At 34.3% G+C, this 25,674-nt stretch overlaps 1 protein-coding gene across 1 annotated transcript; it reads left to right on the top strand.

Annotated features, from left to right (window-relative positions):
* Positions 1–20,588: 20,588 nt before the first annotated feature.
* On the top strand, positions 20,589–23,631 carry LOC133668333 (uncharacterized). The gene is made up of 2 exons (XM_062088110.1): positions 20,589–21,189; positions 23,170–23,631. Exons 1-2 carry the CDS (start codon positions 20,707–20,709, stop codon positions 23,272–23,274), a joined length of 588 nt encoding a protein of 195 aa, XP_061944094.1. The 5' UTR covers positions 20,589–20,706; the 3' UTR covers positions 23,275–23,631.
* The last annotated feature ends 2,043 nt before the right edge of the window (positions 23,632–25,674 follow it).

Here is a 25,674-nt window from a genome sequence, read left to right as displayed (position 1 = left end):
AAATTATATTATAATTTAAAAGAAAAAACTAAAACCTTAACAAACTTACATTGAAAGGTCGTCCTTCCATTGTGCCTCGTACTTGCGGGTGAATTAATTCCGCTGTGAAGGCATGCCATCTCTGCGTTGTGAACCCGTGCTGGAAGAGGCAACATTGGTTGACGGCGCAAGTGGCGTAGGTGCCTCTTCTTGAGAGGCACCTAAGGATACGTCATCCTCGCTGCTAGAAGAACTAGCTGCGACCATACATGAGCAACAAGCTCTGGTTTTCGTTTTACGCATCTACACAATTGTATACGAATAATTATATAATTAAATTCAAATGTTAAAAAACAATCGACAACACCTCCCCTATACTAGATACTACCCAAATCCACAAACCTGCAAATATTGACAAAAGCCATAACCAATTGACTCCATCTATACTAATATTGTATATAACATAACATTTATACATATAACATTCATACTAATTACAAGGTAAATTCAACATTAACTACATATTCAATCATTATATAAATACAAACAATAAAAAAATTCAATAAATTCAAAAAAAACTCTAGACTAACAATTAAAATTAATGCAAATAATTAAACACAAATCATGCAATAATGTAGTAAAATTAGTAATTATTCCAACATATTCAATTACTTATTCTAAGGTAAATTCAACATTAACAATTACAATTCAACAAATTATTCAATCATTATATAAATACAAACAATAAAAAATATTCAAAAATTTCCAAAAAAACTCTAGACTAACAATTAAAATTAATGCAAATAATTAAACATAAATCATGCAATAATGTAGTAAAATGACTAATTATTCCAACATATTCAATTACTCATTTCTAAGGTAAATTCAACATTAACAATTATAATTCAACAAATTATTCAATTATTATGCCAATACAACAATAAAATATATTGAATAATTTTTTTTAAAAAAAAACTATAGACTAACAATTAAAATCAATGGAAATAATTAAACACAAAGCATGCAATAATAGAGTAAAATTACTAATTATTCCAACATATTCAATTACTAATTCTAAGGTAAATTCAATATTAACAATTACAATTCAACAAATTATTCAATAATTTTGCCAATACAACAATAAAATATATTCAATAAATTCAAAAACAAAAACTATAGACTTTAGGAATGAAATATGCTTACCTTAATAATGTGTTTATTTCAAGACTTTATCTACATTATAAAAATACACCAAAACAAAAAACATAACAAAAATAAAAATAGCTAAAATAAAAAAAAATCCTTAAAGTAAAATGAAATAGAGGAAACTCATACCTTTTAATTTGATGAAGATTCAAAAATAAAACTAGTAACCTTTGCAGAAATCTTGAAGGAAATGAGAGGAAAAAAATCAAAGAAGAGGGGAAATTAAGAACGGAGGAGTTGAAAAACCAAAATGAAGGGGCGGTCGCTGGCTTTTCAAGTAATTTTTTCTCAATTCTCTATGAAATGCCGACGGAGTTTGTCCGTCGGTATGGACGTCAGTGATAGTGGCATTTCAAGTAATTATTTCTCAACTCGCTGTGAAATTCCAACGAAAGTTTTTCCATCGATATGGACGTCGGTGATAGTGGCATGCCAAGTAATTATTTTGATTGCTAACTGTCCATTGCACAAAACAATAACAACAGTGCTTAAACAATACATAAACTTATAAAATAAATATTTCATGTTACAAAATATATCATCCATAATATATATTACATGAAAAATGTTTTTTACACACGGCTTCATTCTGACTGATAGTTAGTCCGAATTTTCTTCTTCTTCGTCGTCAATTGAATAGTCATCACCTTCATCACAATCTTCAATATGGATATCATCATCTTCATTGATATTTGCTTGTCCACTAGAAAATTTGTTGCGATGTCGTGGTCGCACAAATTAATTACCCTAACTTAAAACACACAAGATAGTATAGAGCAAGCAAGGGGTCGATCCCACGAGGAAGTTTCAAGTCAGATTTTATGTTGTACGCTATGTAATTGGGGGGATTTGGTTTGTGATTATCTAAACTATGGCAGCAATTAAACTAGCAAACAAAATCAATTAAAACCAAAACTTATCAAGAAAACAAACCTTGGTCGCAAGCACACATCCACCAACGGAAATTAGAACCGATCCTTGAAACGAAAATTGCAGTTTATGTTCTGAAATTTTATCTTTTCTTAACGTTGATTAATTGACGGATCCGCCGTATAACTAATCCTAACCAATAAACAATCAAAGTGTCTGCACTAATGATTCAATTTAATGGTAGCTTTAAGAACTAGATAATTTCATCAAGATTAACATACAAGCTGTCCGCAGCTTGTGTCACTTTGTTCTAATGTTCTCCCTAAGTTCAATAACGTAGTTCCGCCACAATTATCAAGCTTAATTGCTTCACAAGTTCATATATCACAACTCCGGTTTTGATATTAAACTTAGCAATAGATTGTTCACAACAATAACTTAGAGTCCGCTATAGCAATCATCAACAACAATCATAGGAAATATGCATAGGAAAACAATCATACTCATTCATAACATAAACTGAAAATAGAAGGAAGAATAAATCTCACGGTTCTTGAAATCCGAAGGTTTGTTGTGTCCTTGCAACCAAGAAAAGAGCTTAGCCTTGCATAACTATTGAACAACTACTTCTAAAGAATGAAAAAAACATGATTTTTTGGGTTTGTAGAGGAGAGAATTTGTGTTTATTCTTTGCTGGCTGCTGGCTGCTGGCTGCTGCCTCCTTCTGCTCTCCCTCTTTTCTGCTGGCTGCTGCCCCTTCTCTCTTTCTTTTTATATGCTAAGAAACCCTAGTCTCTATTTTACAAAATAGTCCTTCCTTAAGTTGACAGTTTACATTTAAGTACTTCAATAACTATTTTTCCTAAAAAGGAGAAATAGCCTTGCATGAAATCTTCAAACTCTGACCTAGAGGAACTAAATTACTGATATAAAAACTTGGATGTCGGTTTAAATGCTTCGGAATGTAATTTGGACTCGTTTCTTCACGAAACCTATTTGCTGGCAGAATTCAGTTGTCATCTTTGGAAACTCATATCTCCCTCATATGACATCATTGTTTGCTGAACTTTTGAGCGTGGATAGGTATTTGAATTAGGAATTCAAGAAAATTGAGTTTGCAGCAATTGGACTTTTGTAGCTCCAGATATTAAATTTTGAATGGCCAAAGGTCAACACTGGCAAAATGCGAGATTTGACTTTGCAGGATGTGATTTTCATGCTCTTTCTCCTTTTATTTTTCTTGCATTACATTTCCAGAAAGGTATGGATGTGAGCTTTGTAGTACCACTAGAATCACTTCATTTCGATCTCTAGAACTCACTCTCTGCACAAAACATCGACTGAACGTCAAATCTGCCAATTACCTCCAATTTACTCCTTTTTGCATCTTTCATCCAAAAATGCCTTCAAAACATAAAACAAAGAATATCAAGTTAATTTATATATAAAACATGGACAAAACATTAGGTAGATGTGGGTGAAACTATCGAATAATATGGTGACATCAAATACCCCCACACTTAGCTCTTGCTCATCCTCGAGAAAGGATAAATAAAATCAAATTGAAAAAAAACTATGATCAATCTCTTAATCTTCCATCAATGTCCAAGAATATATGCATTATAAATAAGAATACAATCATGAAGGATAAATAGTTTAATTCTTATGAATTCATTTACATGCAAACTTCAAAACTCAATCAATCATCGGAATTTAAATGAAATCTATGTCATGCCAAAGTGATAGGTCCTCTCATTGATATACACTCCAACACTCATGTGTTTAGGGTTTATGTGTTTAAATCTCTCAAATTCAATCAAAAAGTATGTTCTACCATAAGCTTGCTTTTCAATCTCATCTTCATTAGCAACTTATTACAAGTACTACATGAATCAAAAGGTCTTATTTTCTGGTTGTAATGGGGCTAAGGTTAAAGTGAGGTAAAAGAAAGTAAAAGGAAAGGTTCAAACCAAAGAAAGTAGAGCATTCTGAAAAATGATATTTCAAACAAGATATTTCATCAAAGCACATAAATTTTTCATCTTTAATCACCAATGCTTAACTTCTTTTGATTTCAAGCTCTTTCAACATAAAATCTTAAGAACATAAAGGAACACTTTTTTCTCTTTTTTTCTCTTTTTTTTTTTACCTTTGGCAACTTTGCCCATCTTTTCATCAAGCATCACTTCTTCTTTCTTTTCACATAATTTCCAACCATAATTCCATGAGATATCATAAGTATATACTCTACTAATCCTTGGCCAGGGGAAAAGGAAAACATATAAAAAGTTAAGGCTTATACATGGATAAAGCAAAGAAAAGATAAACAAGCTCAAAAGGGGCTTACCAAGGATAATATGCTTTAGGTTGACTTTTTGGTTCAAGTGATTAAAATTCCTAATGCCTGTATCATCTTCATGTATATTTGTAATGGAATATAATCTCAATGAGATATGAAGCAAATTCTAGAGATACATATCATTGAAAGAATGCACACTCAAAGAATATAATGTTGAAGGCTCAAAAGCTTGCATTAGTATAACACTATAAAGTCAACATGGCAAATTCTCAAAGTCAATCCCTAAACCAATTAAACCTTAAAATTTACATGCATACTTCTTCATTTGATTTATATCTTCATCTATCTCAATTAATTCTCATACATAATACTCAAATTCTCAAAAACCAATAGGAGTTAAAAAGATCAAACACATTTTTTTTTTTAGAACAACAAAGAAAACTAAAATTCTCCCAATACCCCCACACTTAAAACACAACATTGTCCTCAATGTTGAAATAAAAGCAAAGGAACATAAGAGAATGATAGAAAATAAATTAAAATGCAAAAAAATAAAAGATAAGGAAAAAGAAAGCAAATCTGATTTTTTTTGTGCTGGGTTGCCTCCCAGTAAGCGTTTTTGTTTTATGTCATTGGCTTGACATGTGGCATGCTCATTCTTCATAAATTGGTTCAGCTAACTCTATAGAAGCGGTGAGTTCTTTCGTCCAACCTTCATAGAAAGGTTTCAAACGATGCCCATTGACCTTGAGTACTTTGTTGGTTTCTAAACTTGTAATTTCAACTGCACCATAAGGAAAAACATTAGAAACAACAAAGGGTCCAATCCAACGAGAGCGCAATTTTCCAAGAAAAAGTTTCAAACGCGAATGATAAAGAAGGACTTTGTCTCCAACATGAAACTCCTTTCTTGTAAGCATTCGATCATGAAGATTCTTAGTCTTTTCTTTGTAAATCCTTGCATTCTCGTAAGTATCATTTCGAATTTCTTCCAACTCTTGTAGTTGCAGTTTTCTTGCAATCCCAGCAGCATTATAATCCATGTTACATTGTTTAATGGCCCAAAAAGCTTTGTGTTCAAGCTCCACTGGTAGATGACATGCTTTCCCATAAATCATTCTATAAGGTGACATTCCTATAGGTGATTTATATGTAGTCCGATAAGCCCAAAGTGCATCTCCAAGACGTAGACTCCAATCTCGCCGATTAGGTTGCACTGTTTTCTCCAAAATGGACTTGATTTCTCGATTTGAAATTTCAGCTTGGCCATTCGTTTGAGGATGATATGTTGTGGAAGTTCGATGAGTCACATGATATTTGCATAGCAATGCTTCCATGAAACGATTACAAAAATGAGTGCCACGATCGCTAATGATAGCTTTAGGGATTCCAAACCTGTCAAATATATGAGTCTTGACAAAATCTAAAACAACCTTAGCATCATTAGTTCGTGTGGCTTTTGCCTCAATCCATTTAGACACATAATCAACAACAAGAAGAATATAAAGATTGCCAAATGAAGAAGGAAATGGACCCATAAAGTCAATACCCCAAACATAAAAAATTTCACTTACAAGAATATTTGTTAAAGGCATTTGATTCTTATGAGTGATATTACCTGTTCTTTGGCATTTTTCATATGATTTGCAGAAGTGATATGCATCTTTAAAAATAGAAGGCCAATAGAAACCACTTTCAAGTACCTTATGGGCTGTTCTTTTTGCTCCAAAATGCCCACCACAAGAATGAGAATGACAAAAAGTGAGAATGGAATGAAATTCATCTTGTGGTACACACCTCCTAACTACTTGATCCGCACAAAATTTCCAAAGGTAAGGATCGTCCCAAAAATAATATTTAGCATCAGCTCGTAACTTATCTTTTTGGGGTTTAGACAAACCTGGAGGGAATTCTTTGGTGACTAAATAGTTTACCAAATTAGCATACCATGGTCTTGTAGAGGAAAGCAACATATACAACTGCTCATCGGGGAATGTCTTTCTTATTGTTTCGATCTGTATATCCTTTGTCCTCAGTCGGCTCAAGTGATCAGCCACATGGTTTTCATCACCTTTTTTGTCTTTGATCTCAAGATCGAATTCTTGTAAAAGCAAGATCCACCTAATCAGTCTTGGTTTGGACTCCTTCTTCTTCAAAAGATACCTGAGAGCTGTATAATCAGTAAAAACAATGAATTTTGTACCAAGTAGATATGACCTGAATTTCTCAAGAGCAAACACCACTACAAAAAGTTCCTTTTCAGTTGTATGGTAATTGCATTGTGCTCCATCCAACATGCGAGAAGCATAGGCGATAACATGCAAATTCTTCCCAATTCTTTGCCCAAGCACAACTCCTACCGCATAGTCACTCGCATCACACATGATCTCAAAAGGTTCATCCTAATTTGGTGGTTGGATGATAGGGGCAGATGTGACACATCTCTTAAGCTCATCATGGGCATCTTTACATGCTTGATCAAACACAAAATCCACTTCTTTGGCTAATAGTTTGCACAAGGGTGCTATAATCTTCGAGAAATCTTTGATAAAGCGTCGATAGAAACCTGCATGGCTTAGAAAAGAACGAACTTCCCTCACGCATGAGGGGTAAGGCAATGATGAAATAACATCTATCTTAGCTTTATCAACCTCTAATCCATAAAATACTCATCATGCATCTTTGAAAAGTTGCAGGAGCATTACAAAGACCAAAAGGCATTCTCCTATATGCATATGTACCAAATGGACATGTAAATGTAGTCTTTTCTTTATCCTCGGGATTAATAACAATCTGATTGTATCCACTATATCCATCAAGAAAGCAATAAAAAGACTTACCTGCTAGGCGTTCAAGCATTTGATCCATGAATGGTAATGGGAAATGATCTTTGCGTGTAGAAAGATTGAGCTTTTTGTAATCAACACACATTCTCCATCCACTCGAGATGCGAGTAGGAATGAGCTCATCATTTTTGTTTTTCACCAACGTGATTCCGGTCTTTTTGGGCACCACATGGATTGGCGCGACCCGTTTACTGTCAGTGATAGGGTAAATGACTCCTGCATCTAACAGTTTCAAAATTTCAGCTTTCACTACCTCCATCATCGGCAGGTTCAACCTCCTTTGCATTTCCCTTGTTGGTTTTGCGTTGTCCTCCAATAGTATGTGATGCATACACATTGAGGGATTAATGCCCTTGATGTCGGCTAAAGTCCATCCAATGGCCGTCTTGTGATCACACAACAACTTCACAAGCTTTTCCTCTTGCATACTTGTCAAACCTTTTGCTATGATAACGGGAAGTGTATTGTTGTCGTCAATGAATACATACTTCAAATTATCGGGCAAAGGTTTTAATTCTAACTCAGGGGCCTGTAAAATAGATGGCAAAAGCTTTTTATGTGAGAGTACTAAATCAACAAAGACATTACCATGGGGAATGGTTTGCAAAGCTTATAAGGCCAATACTGATTCGTGCACGTTTTGGGGAACACACACGTGCCTCTCCATCTCTTCTATCTTGGTGAAATCATAGCCATAGCTCAAAGTTATGCTTTATTTGTCTTCGCAATCAAAATCACAAACTTGCTACACACACTTATCAATTTGGTCATAGCATGTGATAGAATAAACATTGCTATAAGGATATTTCATTGCATCATGAAAATTGAATTCAATTTTTTCATCTCCTACTTCCATAGACAAGGTATCCTTACCACAATCAATCTTTATGTTAGCGGTTTTCAAGAATGGTCTCCCAAGGAGTGCTGGTTGATGAATCACAAGAATCATGTTCCATATCAAAAATATAAAAATCACATGGAATAACCAAACTATCAATCTTGACTAGGACATCTTCTATCACACCAAGTGGGTAAACAAAACTACGATCCGCAAGTTGTATTACAATGCTAGTTTTATTCAAAGGCTCAAGACTAAGAGAATCATAAACATGTTTGGGCATAACACTAATGGATGCACCTAAATCGCATAAAGCTCTTTTAAAACTAGCATTACCAATAACACATGGGATAGTAAACGCACCTAGGTCTTTTTGTTTCAAAGGTAGATTCTTTTGAACAACGGTAGATACAACTTCACCCATACTTACCGTTTCATGACCTTTCAGTTTGAAAGCTCTCTTGGTAGTACACAACTCCTTCAAGAATTTTGCATACTTGGGAATTTGCTTGATAGCATCAAGCAAAGGAATGTTCAATTCCACTTTCTTGAAAACCTCTAAGATCTCTTTTTCTTTGTCTTCTTTCTTAGACCTAGAAGAACTCACAGGAAAGGGTGGAATTATTTTAAAACTGGAATTAATTGAGTGATAAGTTACCTTTGGAGTGTTGGTCTTTGTTTCGGTTTGTGGAGGAGGAGGATGTTCTTTCTTTATACTCAATTCAGTTTCTATCTCTTCTTCTTCCTCCATCTCAATTTGTTTCAACCTTTTCTCTTCAAGTTCTTTCCCACTTCGCAGCATGATTGCACTAACATTCTCTTTTGGATTTAATGCTTGGGAAGGCAACTTTCCATTCATTTGTGCTTCCAATTTCCCTACACTTGAAGCTACTTGCCCCATTTGCTTTTCCAAGTTGTGAATATGATTAGTACTTAAAAGTGCATTTTTATCAAGGTTTTATATCATCATTTTGCACTTGAAGTATCAATAACTCCTTAACTAAAGCATGTTTTATAATAACATATCTAATTACATAAGATACCTTTAATTTATGGTAAATGTTAATCTTAAATGCAGGCCTATCACATAAATGAAAGAATTGATTGATGAGTTGAAGTACTGAAATTGAAAGGACAAAAAGATGGCCAAAGAGATGCTGGTGCAGTCCAAATTGGAACACAGTTCGGTAATTGGGTCATATCTGGAGTTGTAGATCTTGGATTTAGGTCCATTTTATATGGATGGAAAGATAAGACATAGGCCTCCAACTTTCATGTGGAGCCCAAGATTTAACAAGGCCGTTTTCAAGTCCAAATTGTAGCAACAACAAAGAAGTCCGAATCTGTCCTGCAGCCCAGACACTGTTCAGTGTTCAGCCCATATCTCAAGTTCTAGAAGTCCAAATGATCTCAAATTTTTACCCTGGAAAGATGAGACAATTTCCTAGAACTTTCATGATTCAAGTTTGTTCAAATTATGACGTCATCAATGACGTTTTTGGCAGACAAGAAGATAAGAATTGTCACCAAGTCAAGATGTGGCCACCCACTCATCAATTAGTCAACAAATCAATAGTTCCGAATTTTGGCCTATAAAAGGAGGCATTTGCCATGTATTTAGGCATCTTGGTTTTCAGATCAAGATCATACTTTTGTTCTCTCTTTATATTTTGTAATGCTTAAGTTTTGCTTATATTAATCTCTTGCTTATGCTTTTCATTTCCTTTACTTGTTTATTTATGTTTCTTTCTTTCATTATGTCTAGCTAAATTAATTATGTCAAGGTGAAAAGGGTACACTAATGGTGTAAGAATAAGTATAATATAAACTTAACATGGACCTTAATGTTGGATACTAACATGCTTCATATTTGTTATCTTGTTCACTTTTAATACTTTGCTTGTTAAATGGTTAATCTAGATTTATGTTGTATAACACTTGGTACAACAAATACTTGGCACTTTCATAGCCCATACTGTATGGTATAACCGACACCTGAGCTATGAAAGGAACTTGATTTGTTGTTAACATAAGTTATAATCATGAATGCCTGACAACATTTACAAGTATTAGCATTATTCGAATAAGATAACTAATGTAATCATGTTAACAATTTATAATCTGATTGGAACCTCCTTTGTGTGTGGTTTCCAATTAAATAATAAGAGTTTATACTATACTTGTTTGAAGTACCATTAGTGGATCCTTGAACCTTGACATTTGTTGTTATCATTGTTTAATCCTTACGTTAATCTTTCATCTCAAAGTTCTCATCAACTTCTTCCTCTTCTTCTTCACTATTATTATTATTGTTGTTGTTGTATTATTGTTATCTATAATTTATACAAGTAACCTCCCTGTGGTTCGACCCCGGTCTTGCCGGGTTATTTATTACTTTGACACTCCTGCACTTGGGAGAAGACATCAATCTTTTGGTCGTGTCAAGTTTTTGGCGCCGTTGCCGGGGAGGTAAATTCTTGTACAAATTATAGTATTTATTTTATTTTCTCTTTTCTCTTTTCTTTTATCTAACTTTGTTTCTTTTGTTTTGTTTGTTTTTCTTTTGTTTTCTTCTTCCTTTTATTCTCTTCTTACACGTGCATGAGAGTGTGGTCACATACATTAAGTGGTAGACTTTGTAGGGTATCCTCATCATTTTCAGAAAATATGGCTGAAGAAGATAACCAATCACTTCATAATGAGAATAATGAGAATATTCAGGTTAGAACTCTTAGAGACCACATGAATCCCACAAGAACAAGTGCACCCTCATGCATAGTTTTTCCTCCTGATGCATCTCATTTTAATTTTAAGACAGGCATTATTCAACTTTTACCATCTTTTCATGGCTTAGATTTAGAAAATCCATACTTGCATTTAAGGGAATTTGAGGAGGTTTGCAACACATATAATGACTCAAATTGTAGCATGAACACCATTAGATTGAAGCTTTTTCCTTTTTCATTAAAAGATAAAGCTAAAACATGGCTACAAAATTTGAGACCTGGATCCATTCATGCTTGGGATGAAATGCAACAACAATTTTTAAAGAAGTTTTTTTCATCCCACAGAACAAACTCTTTCAAAAGACAAATCATTACTTTCTCTCAAAAACCAGGAGAAACATTTTACCAATGTTGGGATAGGTATCGAGACTTGCTTAATACTTGCCCCCATCATGGTTTTGAAACATGGAGATTAGTTTCACATTTTTATGAAGGGTTAACTCCTAGAGATAGGCAAATGGTTGAATTGATGTGCAATGGAACTTTTGAGGATAAAGACCCTAACGAAGCAATGGAATACCTAGACTTGCTAGCTGAAAATGCGCAAAATTGGGACACCACAGGTACTTATGAGGCACCAAGTAAAACCCAACCTCATACATCTAGTGGAGGTATGTACAACCTTAGGGAAGATCATGACCTCCAAGCCAAGTTTGCATCTTTAGCTAGAAAGGTTGAGGCACTAGAATTAAAAAAGAGTGGTCAACTAAAATCTGTTCAAGACATTGCATGTCAAATCTGTGAAACCAACGAACATTCAACCAATGAGTGTCCAACCTTGCCTTCTTTTAAAGAATGTCTCCATGAACAAGCCCATGCATTAAACAGTTTTCAAAGGCCCAACCATAACCCATATTCACAAACATATAACCCTGGTTGGAGAAATCATCCAAATTTCAGTTGGAAGAGTGAGAACAATAATGCTCAAACTTCACAGCCACCATTTCAAGCACATCATAATTTTCAAAATTCTCATGGATATGCACCTCCTTATGCTCCACCTCCTAGAAGAAATCTTGAGGAAACATTGCATGTATTTATGGAAAAGCAAGAGGCAATTAACACTCAACTTGCTCAAAGCATGACAGATTTTAAAGATACTCTTGCAAAATTGACATTTGTTCTTAGTTTCCAAGAGAAAGGTAAGTTTCCTTCTCAACCACAACAAAATCCAAAGGGGCAATACAATGTGAATGCAAGTAGTTCGGGAAGCCAACACATGGATCACGTAAAATCAGTCATCACTCTTCGCAGTGGTAAGGTTATTGAAAAACCCATTCTTGAACCTTGTGAGAATGATGATGAATCAATCTCTGAGGGTAAGGAAGGGCTTGAATCTGATCATTGCAAAGAAAAGACTGATTCTCCGCCAGCACTTCCATTTCCTCATGCCATGACTAAACAAAGGAAAGTCAATCACAACTCTGAAATCTTTGAAACTTTCAAACAGGTAAGGATCAATATACCTTTGTTGGATGCTATTAAACAGGTTCCTTCTTATGCTAAATTTTTGAAAGATCTGTGCACTGTGAAGAGAAAACTGAATGTGAAAAAGAAAGCCTTTTTAGCCGAACAAGTAAGTGCCATTCTTCAGAACAATAATGCTTTGAAATATAAAGACCCTGGTTGTCCTACAATTTCTTGCTTTATTGGAGAACATAAAATTGAAAGAGCCTTACTTGATCTTGGAGCTAGTGTGAATTTACTTCCATATTCAGTTTTTCAAAGTCTCAATCTAGGTGAGTTAAAACCAACTTCTGTAACTCTTTTACTTGCCGATAGATCTGTAAAAGTGCCTAGAGGAATAGTTGAAGATGTGTTAGTACAAGTCGATAAGTTCATTTATCTTGTGGATTTTATTGTCTTGGACACACAACCTGTTGAAGCATGCAATTCATTTCCTGTTATTTTAGGACGTCCATTTCTTGCAACTTCTAATGCATTGATTAATTGTAGGAATGGACTGATGAAGCTATCATTTGGGAACATGACATTGGAGATGAATATTTTCAACATTTGCAAGCAACCTCGAGATGATAATGATTTACAAGAAGTAGATTTTATTGAAGAATTGGTTTATGATCAATTTGAATCTACTTTGAGTAATACTGAGTTTGATGAATTTGAAGATTTGCAAATGACTTATTCTCAGGAAGAAATCACGGATGAAAAAGGCATTGAAAATGTTGATGCGAATCTTTTGTCAAGAGTGACAACAGATTCAATATCTAACATCACACCAACCGATGATTACTTTCCTGGCAAATCCTTACTTTCTCTTAGTTCAATGCCTTGGGTTGCTAAAAATATCAATTTCCTTGCCTCAGGAGATTTGCCAACTCATTGGAGTACCGAAGACAAAGGTGAGTTTCTGAACGAAGTGAAGAAATTTTATTGGGATGACCCTTACTTATTCGAATATTGTCCTGATCAAATATTTCGAAGATGCATTCCTGACATGAGGTAAGTAATGTCATTAAATTTTGTCATTCTGAAGCATGTGGGAGTCATTTCTCGTCAAAAAAGACCATTGCGAAAATCTTTCAAAATGGATTTTATTGGCCTACCATGTTCAAGGACACGCATGCATTCTGCAAAGCTTGTGAAAATTGTCAAAAGTCAGGATTTATTTCAAAACATAAGGAATCTTTAGATAATCTTCTATTGACTTTGGAGACATATCCTGGTGGAAATGTGCATTGTGCATTTCACGACTTATGACCCCATTTTCATAAAGAACATGATAGACTTAGTCTTGGGAATCTGACTAAAAAAGACCCTGTTTGCCAGTTTTTAAGAAAACTGGATGGGAAGCTTATCCCCGACCCATAGAGGGCGTTTAAGCCGTTCTTGGACGTAAAACCAAGGGAAGATGTGAGCCACAATCACAACTACGATTTGAGTCTGAGTTTGTAAAAATTTATGTCTTTCAGTTTTATTAATAGCATAATATTTTTTTTCTGTTTTGTTGTCTCTTATATTTGTTTAAGTGTGTTTCAGGTTTGTCAGTGTTCGTTGTTTCAGGTGATGTCTTCTATACTCTATCTTTCTATCTTATGACATTGAGGACAATGTCTCGTTTTGGTTGGGGGGAGAGGATAGTAGTTGACATTAAAAAAAAAAAAAAAAAAAAAAACTAACCAACTAACTGTTTTTGTTTTTAAAAACCATTTGGCAAAACTGTTATTACTAGGATGGTAGAGTAAGGGGGAATTTTATTGACTCTTGAGACGCATCTTAGTAAACATTTTCTAATGGTTATTTGCAACATTCATAACAAGGCCTATTAGAATACTTCTTGAAATATTCAGGTTTACAAACTCTCGCATTGTTATCACTTGGTTCTGCTCATATACTCATTTAACAAATATTCTTAAACCTTCATTTTCACACACACACTTTAACATATGATTGTGGGTTGCACATTGGATTATTACATTATTTATGTTCTTTTGTTAAAGGTAACAACTAAGGGATAGGGATAGTCTATAATTTGCAAAAAAATAAAAAAAGAAAAAAAAAGAAAAAAAAAAGAAGAAAAAGAAAAAGAAAAAGAAAAAGAAAATGATGATAATAAAAACGTAGATAAGTTTGATTTCGTAGCCTCCCTAACCTAAGCAATTAAGCCCGAAGGGGTGTTTTAACACCTAATACCCTAAAGTCAACTGACTTGGGAGCTATTGGCCCAAAGCTTGTTACATGGGTTAAGGAGAAAAGCTTAAGGGAATCAAACATTGCACTATCTACGTATCAGTATCTGCAACCCGAGTTACTAAGCTCGTAGGGGTGTCTCAACACCTAATGCCCTAAGATCAACTGGTTTGGGAGTCATTAGCCGAAAGCTCGTTACATGGGTTAAAGATGCATTGTGTTTTATGTTATATGTATAGATATTTTTTTAAAAAAAAAAGTAAAATAAAATAAAATAATCCCAACCCAAGGAAGTTAACCTTAAACATTAGAACAAAATATTGTTTTCTTCCAACAAAAGCCCCATCATCTATGTTTCATACATTGAGCACATAACAAGGAAGGTTTATTAATATTTTGTTTAAGAGGTATTGAGCAGATATATAAAATTTAATGAGAGTTTGTTTATCTGGATAGATTAATGGAAGTTGAATGATGAATGCCTTGCTTTGTGGAATTTGCAAATTGTTTTTCTATTTTAACGCTTTAATTACTAGGGACTAGTAATAAGCTGGTTGGGGGGTGTGATTAGTACTTAAAAGTGCATTTTTATCAAGGTTTTATATCATCATTTTGCACTTGAAGTATCAATAACTCCTTAACTAAAGCATGTTTTATAATAACATATCTAATTACATAAGATACCTTTAATTTATGGTAAATGTTAATCTTAAATGCAGGCCTATCACATAAATGAAAGAATTGATTGATGAGTTGAAGTACTGAAATTGAAAGGACAAAAAGATGGCCAAAGAGATGCTGGTGCAGTCCAAATTGGAACACAGTTCGGTAATTGGGTCATATCTGGAGTTGTAGATCTTGGATTTAGGTCCATTTTATATGGATGGAAAGATAAGACATAGGCCTACAACTTTCATGTGGAGCCCAAGATTTAACAAGGCCGTTTTCAAGTCCAAATTGTAGCAACAACAAAGAAGTCCGAATCTGTCCTGCAGCCCAGACACTGTTCAGTGTTCAGCCCATATCTCAAGTTCTAGAAGTTCAAATGATCTCAAATTTTTACCCTGGAAAGATGAGACAATTTCCTAGAACTTTCATGATTCAAGTTTGTTCAAATTATGACGTCATCAATGATGTTTTTGGCAGACAAGAAGATAAGAATTGTCACCAAGTCAAGATGTGGCCACCCACTCATCAATTAGTCAACAAATCAATAGTTCCGAATTTTGGCCTATAAAAGGAGGCATTTGCCATGTATTTAGGCATCTTGGTTTTCAGATCAAGATCATACTTTTGCTCTCTCTTTATATTTTGTAATGCTTAAGTTTTGCTTATATTAATCTCTTGCTTATGCTTTTCATTTCCTTTACTTGTTTATTTATGTTTCTTTCTTTCATTATGTCTAGCTAAATTAATTATGTCAAGGTGAAAAGGGTACACTAATGGTGTAAGAATAAGTATAATATAAACTTAACATGGACCTTAATGTTGGATACTAACATGCTTCATATTTGTTATCTTGTTCACTTTTAATACTTTGCTTGTTAAATGGTTAATCTAGATTTATGTTGTATAACACTTGGTACAATAAATACTTGGCACTTTCATAGCCCATACTGTATGGTATAACCGACACCTGAGCTATGAAAGGAACTTGATTTGTTGTTAACATAAGTTATAATCATGAATGCCTGACAACATTTACAAGTATTAGCATTATTCGAATAAGATAACTAATGTAATCATGTTAACAATTTATAATCTGATTGGAACCTCCTTTGTGTGTGGTTTCCAATTAAATAATAAGAGTTTATACTATACTTGTTTGAAGTACCATTAGTGGATCCTTGAACCTTGACATTTGTTGTTATCATTGTTTAATCCTTACGTTAATCTTTCATCTCAAAGTTCTCATCAACTTCTTCCTCTTCTTCTTCACTATTATTATTATTGTTGTTGTTGTATTATTGTTATCTATAATTTATACAAGTAACCTCCCTGTGGTTCGACCCCGGTCTTGCCGGGTTATTTATTACTTTGACACTCCTGCACTTGGGAGAAGACATCAATCTTTTGGTCGTGTCAGAATACTTGACCTTGTTTCCTGTTGAAAAGACATGACATTTTGTTGCAAGGTCACAGTGTTAGAAGCCAAAGTTTTCATCATCTCACGAAGATCATCATTGGATGATGACCCCATAACATTGGAGTTTGTAAATGGAGGGGGCTGTCTTGCTCGATAATTTTGTTGGGGCTGAAATCCATGGGGATGGAACTGTTGGCCTTGATTGCCTTGTTAGGATGGGTTGCCGTAGCGTAAGTTGGGATGATCTCTCCATCCGGGATTGTACGTGTTGGAAAAGGGATCATATTTACGCTAGGGTTGTATGTTGAATGCTCCATCAATTACATGAGCTTGTTCAATGTAATCTTCTTGCATTGTTGGGCACATATCTGAAGCATGTCCTTGTAAGGAGCATATGCTACAAACTTTCACCTCCTGCACATTTCCACAAGCCAAAGAACGCACAAGAGAAGTAAGATCATTAACTTTATTTTCAAGGTTAGAAATACTTACCTCATTTACTCGTTTGTTGGAGAAGTCTCCACGAGTGCCAAACTGTTTTGAGTTGGCTGCCATGTTTGAGATCAATTGACGTGCAACCTCGGGTGTCTTATCCACCAATGCGCCTCCACTTGCAGCATCAATGATACTACGGTCAGTAGGCATCAATCCTTCATAGAAATATTGAATGAGCAGCTGATCGGGTTGCCACACGTCAGAAAAATCCGCGCGGCGTCGGCTTGGCGATTTTTTCGTTTCTCATTTGTTTGATTACATCGTTGGTTGTCGCCACCTAGTATTTAATTGAAGGCTACTAGGAAACCGGATATACTGGTCTTGTCAGAAATTCATGGGTAAGGAATTGGTTGTGGTTAGGGAAAGTATTAGCACCCCTAACGCACCCTACCTGAGGTAAGCTGCTTCGTGGACTTGATGTGTTTTTAAAAATAAAGTTTTAGCCCAATTCTAAGGCTTTGATAAATCAGTTATTAGTTCCCAAAATATATGTAGATACATGTTCTACATTTTTATGGGAAATACAACATGATTTTTATCTGTCCTTTAGATATTTGTGCATATAAATTAAAATATTAAATTCATTTTTTTCTTTTGATTCAATGACATACATAAAAAAAAATACACAAACACACACATCTCTTTTTTCTATTATTATTTTCTCTTTCTCTTTCTTTTCTTTTCTTTTCTTTTTTGTACATCACATTACAAAATTATAAAAAATTAAACACTAAACAAAAGTTACATTACATAATTTAAAAATTACAAAATAGTCCCCAAACTCCAGAGGGGGGAGCAGTTGACCGGTCGGCGACACTGGTTGAAGGAGACAAAGAGGTGGCTGGCTGCTGTCGTTCAGTTGCTGTGGAGGAGACCGAAGGAGAAGAAGATTTGTTGAAATGGGGGAAACTCCGCTGGCTGAGGGGCTGGTCTTGTGTTGTTGCTGTTGCGTTCGGGCCGGTTGAAGGCAGTGGAGAGGCTTTGTGTTCACAGAGGAACATGAGTGGCGTGTGGCCAGCTGAAGGCCGATTGTCCGGTCGGTCTGCTGCCTCTGGAAGGCTGGTCGATGGAGATGGGGGAAACGGTGTGAGAGAGCTGCTGTTTCGGGGGGGGCTGTGGCCGAAATAGGTTAATGTGGGTGTGGTCGGCAAAGGGAGAAGGACCGTGTGGCTGTTCTGGGAAGGAGGAGGAGGACCGGCTGAGAGGGAGAAGGAAAATCAACGCCAGGGGGTAGGGGGCTGGCGGCTGCTGCCTTGGGTGAGGGAGATGAGAGTTCAGTTTTTTAGGGTTTTCCCCGCTTTTGTGTTGCCTCTCTCAAATTACAAAATGACCCCCCTTGGAAAATTCAGTGTAGCATGGTATTTATAGGAAAAGTTTTGCTAGGACTTCAAATTAGTCCCTCAACTTTTCCTTTCCTTCTCTTTTCCTCTTTTTTTTTTTGTAAATTTTGATTTTTCTTATTTTTTTTTGTATTTTTGAAAGCGAGCAAATATCAACATCGACTCAAAGTGGAAAATTAATGATTTTAAAAATGATGCGTTAAAAGTTGAACGCGTTCCAAATATCTTTGAAAATTTAAATTCTTTTGAGACGATGCTAAAAATGATAAAAAACGATTCAAATGTATTAAAAACGTATTTTTTTGGATTTTCAATGTTTTTCGCTATTTTTGAATTTTTCTGAAAATTTATCAAAACATGGGTCAAAAATTGGGTAGCAACAGATGCCCCCTCTTTACAATGCTTACGAAGCAAAACTCCTCAATGTTTCGCATAGTAAGCTTTGGCTTACCGGGAGAAAGATAAAGACAAAAGGCAGATCGCTTCGGGATCAAGGGTATCTCAATTCTTCTTTTCATCTTCAAGAATTCCATCGATACTAATCAAAGTCAGAGGCAGGCCCCTGGGGTTGAAAAGTTTCTTTTTGACTAAGCTAAGAAGGGTCAATGTGTCGAGTTGGACGAGGTGAGAATTTGAGTCTAGCAAGGAAGGAAAGTATACCTTTAAGCCTGCTGTAATGCTTGAGTTGAGGAAAGGGGGAAAGTTCTCAATTATCTGACCCCTTCCCCTGTTCCCGCCTACGTATATGGGATATTTTAAGAAGTGAGCATCCTTCTTAGCAGCAGGGTCCGGAGAAAGAATAGGAAAGGTGATTTCACTATATTTTTGACCAGGAACGGGAGCTATCACAAGAATATCTTTTTTAGCGGGGCGATAACTCTGAAAAGAGAGATTACCTATCTTTTCTTTCATCTCTGGCGAAATACGATCAGGAGGGGCTAATTCAAACCCCTCAGGTAAAATAAGAACAGCCCCCACATTCAAAGCTCCCTTTTTACCATTAGCAAGAACTTGTTTTAGTAAACTCTAAATGTTTCTTTCTTTTTTTTCCTTCTCTTTCTTTCTTCCTCTCTCTTTTTTTTCTCTCTTTTTCTTTTTCTTTCCCTTTTTTTTTAACTTGAGATCCCATCAGGCGATCTCCTTGGACCAAAACCAAAATCTGCGTGGTTGGGCTAACCTGAGATCGCGTTCGGCGATCCCCTTTAACCAGAACCAATATCCTGTGTGGTTGGGCTAACCTGAGATCCCGTCCGGCGATCCCCTTTAACCAGAACCAATATCCTGTGTGTGGTTGGGCTAACCTGAGATCCCATCTGGCGATCCCCTTTAACCAGAACCATTATTCTGTGTGTGGTTGGGCTAACCTGAGATCCCGTCCGGCGATCCCCTTTAACCAGAACCAATATCTTGTGTGTGGTTGGGCTAACCTGAGATCCCGTCCGGCGATCCCCTTTAACCAGAACCAGTATCCTGTATGTGGTTGGGCTAACCTGAGATCCCGTCCAGCGATCCCCTTTAACCAGAACCAATATCCTGTGTGGTTGGGCTAACCTGAGATCCCGTCCGGCGATCCCCTTTAACCAGAACCAACATGAGATCCCATCTGGCGACCTCATTAAACCAAAACTAGAAAAATGTGTGTAGCTCGGTCAACCTGAAATCTCATCTGGCGATTCCCTTTAACCAAAACTACATGAGATCCCATCTAGCGACCTCATTAAATTGGAACTAAAAAATGTATTGACTTAGTTAAATTTGGATGAATCAAAATATTAGTTCATTACTTAATGAATTTAGCCAAGTCTAGAAATTAATAAAATAGAAAATTATAAAACATAAATATACACACACACACAAGTTTACTTGGTAATATGAGAATTAACCCAATAATCCGTAGATTAACTTGACATCTGTATTTCGTGGATATGAATAAAGGTCAGATCTTTCAACTATGCACCAAGTGACTAGAGACAGGATTCTTGGACACGGTCTCATGAATACATGGTTTAAAATTTTATTTGGTATTGTGTATAACCGTGTTTTTTTTAAAAAAAAATTAATTTTATTTAATATTTTTAAATTATTTTTATATATTAATATTAAAAATAATTTTAAAAAATATTATTTTAATATATATTTTAAAAAATAATTTTTATTGCACCCAAACAATTAAGTCAAATAAATTTGATATTAGAGTTTAGCCCGTTCCTCGTAGAGTCCCTTCGGAGTTTAGAAGTTGCAGATCTAACCTACCTCTTCCATTATCCTCTTAAATTTTCCTCCTCTTAAACATTACACGCATAAAGAGATATGGAGGGGATTCGCGAGGCTGCTGTAGCTTATTTTGAACATCTGCCCGAGGAAAAGAAGAATGATGCCAGAACTATTTTCGATCGAATGGACAAAAACAGTGACGGGAAAATTGACAAAGATGAATACGAGGAGTATCTCAAGAAAGAGAACAACACGGTTCTTACTCATCGAAGCTTGTTTACAGAGCTGGACAAGGACGGCGATGGAAGATTGAATTTTGAGGAAACAAAGGTCTTGTACTACATCTTGCAGAGTGGAAGAGCTCTATTTTGCAACTGTTGTGATAAGTTCTTGGCAGACGTATACTTCAGCTGCTTTCAATGTTTCTGTCGTGATCATGAGTCAGCTAGTAGCACCTATGATCTTTGTTGTGATTGTTATGGTGGAAAAAAGTACAAACATCTCCATGGGCACATCTTCTGGGATAACTTTACTTTACTAAGTAAAAGCAGGAGCTTGGCAGTAAGAGCTCCCGAACAGGTAATTAATCTTTGAAAATGATATCAGCTTCGATCCCTGTTAGATGATGGCATGCTAGAAAGAAATACTTCAGATTGCTTAAAATTCCCAATTTTGGAAACGAATTAATACCTCTAATTATGTTTCGTTCATTGTGGATTTGGTTTGAATTGGATTTTTCTAGCAGATTGCTTCTTCACTATTAGGGATTCATATATGTTCTTTCATTCAATTGAAAAAATTAAGAGAAATAATAGGATAAATCAACTAGTTTTCAAGTATATGTTTCGAATCAAAATCTAAAAATTATAGCTCTTTAACTTTTTTTTTTCTTTAATTTTTTTCAATTGTTTATATAGTGACGATTTATATCATTTTAGCATATGATACTTATTTTTTTTTTTATCGGCATAATTTAATCAATTATTGGATATATGCACTTGCTCTTCTTCATTAGGCATTACCATTGTACACAAATTAAGTCTCGAGCAGGATAAAGTATTTTTGTATATATAATATGAATAAATAAGTGTTTTTGTAAATGCATTTGTGATGCGGTTAATGGAGCGACTTTCTCTTCTATTTTTTCTATATAAATTGTGTCCTTTTACATTTTTATTTTTATTATTTTTATTTTTTATGAATTCTGCTTTTCAAGAACTATATTTGTTAAGCTTTATGTATTTTTTTTAGTTAAGAGTCCATATGTCTATCATTTATGTATATAAAAATGAATTAAAGATATGTTTTGCTCTTGCACTTTTAATGTTTTCACTGGATTTTATTTTCATATAAAATAATCTTAAAATTATATTGTTCCACTTATGTTGGATAAGGTTTTTTGCGTTTAATTTTATTAAATATTAAAATATGTGCATTGCCTGATAAGATCTTTAATTAAGAAACAAAACTATATTTATAAAAATTGAAAAAACAAATAGCAACATTTGAATTAAAAAACCAAAACCAATAAAAATTATCATTGAATTAAAAAAAAACTTCGCATTTTTTAAGAATATTATGCATGAAGAAAACTAACAAATACATGTTATTTTTAAGAAAATAATAGCTCATATTTGTCCTTATTTTCATGTAAAACCTAATTATCTCAAACACACAATTAACCAAAAAAATGCTAAATTTTCCATTCATAATTTTATTGATAATGATATGTTTTGTTACTGTAGTCTTTTAGTTTTTTACTAGATTGTTCCACTATATGTTTTCTTAAGGTTTTTTTCCTTGTGTTCAATTCTCATAAATCATTAACACGAGTCAAAAATATTTGTATTGACCGATAATAGCATTACTTGGAAAAAATCTATATATAAAAATATTTAAAAAATAAGAATATTTGAATTAAGAAACTCAAACTAATAAAAGTTTATCATCAAATTAAAAAAACTTATCGTTTTGTTAAAAATATTATAAAAATAAAATTAGAAATTAAAAAAGATACAATTTAATACACACACATATAAAGAAAACTAACAAATACATATTATTTTTTAGAAGATACTAACTCCAATTTGTCATTATTTTCCTGTATAACCTATTTTCCAATTTGATAAAGGAGAATATTAGTAACTAAATCTTTAATCAATAAAATGGAAAAAAAAAACTATGACAATGTGTATCGATGTTTTGATCTGATTAACAAAAATTCTAGCTTGTTTGTGCTTAATATATTGTAAAATATACTTAGTACAAACAACCCAACAGTACAAGCAGTGGCCTATTGATCAAACCAGTGATCCGAATAGTTCGTTTCTATAAATTTATTTGTCGGATTTGATAACGTCTTTCTAATTAAATTTCCATGTATAAAAGAATCTCAAAGCTTTCAATAATTGCAGCTTTTGAATTTAATGTCCTAATCGCTTTTACTACATAGCATAGTGATAATGAGAATACATCATTTGTTTTATAGTTTGGATGTTACCGATAACAGGATATTAGTTCCAAATATCTAATAATATGGTTCTTCATCTTTAATTTCAGAAGCGAACAGAAGTGCTTGAAAACATTGAAAAGATAGTGCAAGTTGCAGGCTTAGTTGTCGGTTGTGCTGCTATTGCAGCGTCTTGGGGCTGCAGCATTATGTGAAAGAACAAATGATGTATTTTATTGTCACTGTGTTTTAATTTTATTAGAATTTTGTAAGGGGTGAAACTTGAACCGCTTGCTTATGGAAGACTATTATTAATGAAGTAATGAAAAACTTCAAACTAGATTGAGCTTTTCATGGGGAGCGATCTTCAGCTAGTAAAGGGACTGACTTCAGCACTGGTCTACAAGCTCTTCATTTAAAACTAGATTTCTATGGAAATAGGGGATTCTCTTACATTTATGTTAGTGAAATATAAGAGAGAGACAATATATAACAGAGCAAAGAATGTTGGAGAGTGTTGAATTGTGATTTGTGATTTTTGAAATTATTGTATGGTTACTTGTATTGTTAAATGGTTGCTTGCTTGTGGTTGGTGGATTTGTAGGTGATATAATTGTAATTGGCATAGAAAATGGCCCAAATGTGAAAAAACAAAAAAAAGGTTTGGTGTGCATCCACACTAACATCTTGAGATTAAAAAAAATACATTGAATTATATACTCGTAGCAGAGAATTTTTAGTGGTAGTGTACAAGACTCAAATAATTTTATGGAATAAAAACAAGAGAAAACAAAAATGGGAATTTGTTCAGGCCAACTCAAACAGACTGAAAGCAGTCCCTTTAGGCCATGGTCCAAACAAGAAAGTTTTTTTTTTATGTAATAAAAAAAGCATGCACCATCCACTACTGAACTATAAGACTTGATGAATATTTTAATAAGAATCACTACTAGAAATTCAACAAATATAAATAGAATTACCGATAAAATATTTATGTTAGTAATTTGCAGTGATATGTACTGACCAAATTGATTCCCTCGCTAAAACCGTCGATATATTCCGATAGAAAGATTCTATCGATATATACCGAGGAAATCCAAGACGGAATATAAATAAATTTAAAAAACAAAACAGTGCGATGACTTAGAAGTTTTTGTGGGCGATTTTCCTAAAGAAATTACAGAATGATTCAAACCGGGATATTCGTACAATGACGTGTCTATTTCACCAATAAAATGGCCGATGGAGTCACAAACAAAAATATTTTATCGGTGATTCCATCGATAAAAGTTAATTTATGTCTTGGCCATTAACCCTCCCTTCCTTTATTTCTCCTTCTTCTCCCCCCATCCTTGCATCTAAACAAACTCCCCCCCACCTCCCCCAAACAACAAACAATCATCCTTGTAGTATGAATTTATAACTTTGTACTTGTTATGGTTTGTTTTAGATTTTGTAAAATTGTATTTGTTTGTAAATTGTTGAAACTTATGTTGAATTACCAACTTAAGTGTATTGTGATGAAATAAATAATAACTTGTTTAACGGGTCCGTTTTAAATTTTGTCAATGTTATTGCCGAGTTGTAATTTTTTAAAATTAATGTGTATAAATTTGAATGGACATAGATAATTGATAATGAATATTTAAGAGAAGTTTGAAAGTAAGTTGAATAATCTTAAGCTAAACCAATATTTTTGTAAATTTATATACTTAACGTAGTTAATCAATACGTGTTGTCATCATTATTTTATAGATGTTCGATAGAAGTCATGGATGTATTGAGATTTACCCCAAAGATTGTGGAGGATGGGTTATTGTAATGGGGTTCAGGGTTTTATTAATTTCACAACATTTATTCCGAGAAATTTTAGTTGAGGCAGTATTAGGTGTTCATGTAGGAGGTGTAAAAATAAAAATTTTCTACATCCAGATGTTGTAACGATGCATCTTCTACACAAAGAGTTTATGGAGGATTACATGTGTTGGTATGCACATAGAGAACTATTTGTTCGTAATGAGAGCATGGTTGGGTCAACTTCTAGTGCTAGCAACGTGTATAGAGTTGTGAATGATAATAGTAATCCTTACAGGAATATGATTATGGATGCAATGAGAATAAATCAAGGTAATGCCAGTCAATGTCCAATCGTAGAAGAAGAACCTAATGCAGATGCAGCCAGGTTTTTTATTCTATTGAAAGATTTTGATGAACCATTATGAGATGGCTATATAAATCACAGCAAATTATCGGTCGTTGCACAAGTGTTTACCATGAAGTCGGATTATGGGTTGAGTGAGGCTGGTTATGACATAATTATCGAATGGAAAAAAAGCATTTTACTTAAAGGCAACAAGCTAAAAGAGAAACTTTTATACTGCTAAGTCCATGATGAAACTCCTCGATTTAGGATACCAAAAAATTAACATGTGTCCTAACTTCTGCATGTTGTACTACCTTGAAAATACTAAGCTAACCGAATGCATGATATGTGGGCATTCCCATTACAAACCCAAAACTAGCATGTGAAAGACTCTCGTGGCATATAAAAAATTAGATACTTCCCAATCACACCTAGACTATAGAGGTTATTCATGTCACCAATGACTGCTGAG

Source organism: Populus nigra, chromosome 11 (genome assembly GCF_951802175.1).
Source record: "Populus nigra chromosome 11, ddPopNigr1.1, whole genome shotgun sequence".
Classification (NCBI taxonomy): Eukaryota; Viridiplantae; Streptophyta; class Magnoliopsida; order Malpighiales; family Salicaceae; genus Populus; species Populus nigra.
Note: the sequence above shows the minus strand (reverse complement) of the source record. Positions and strands in the feature narration are given on the sequence as shown.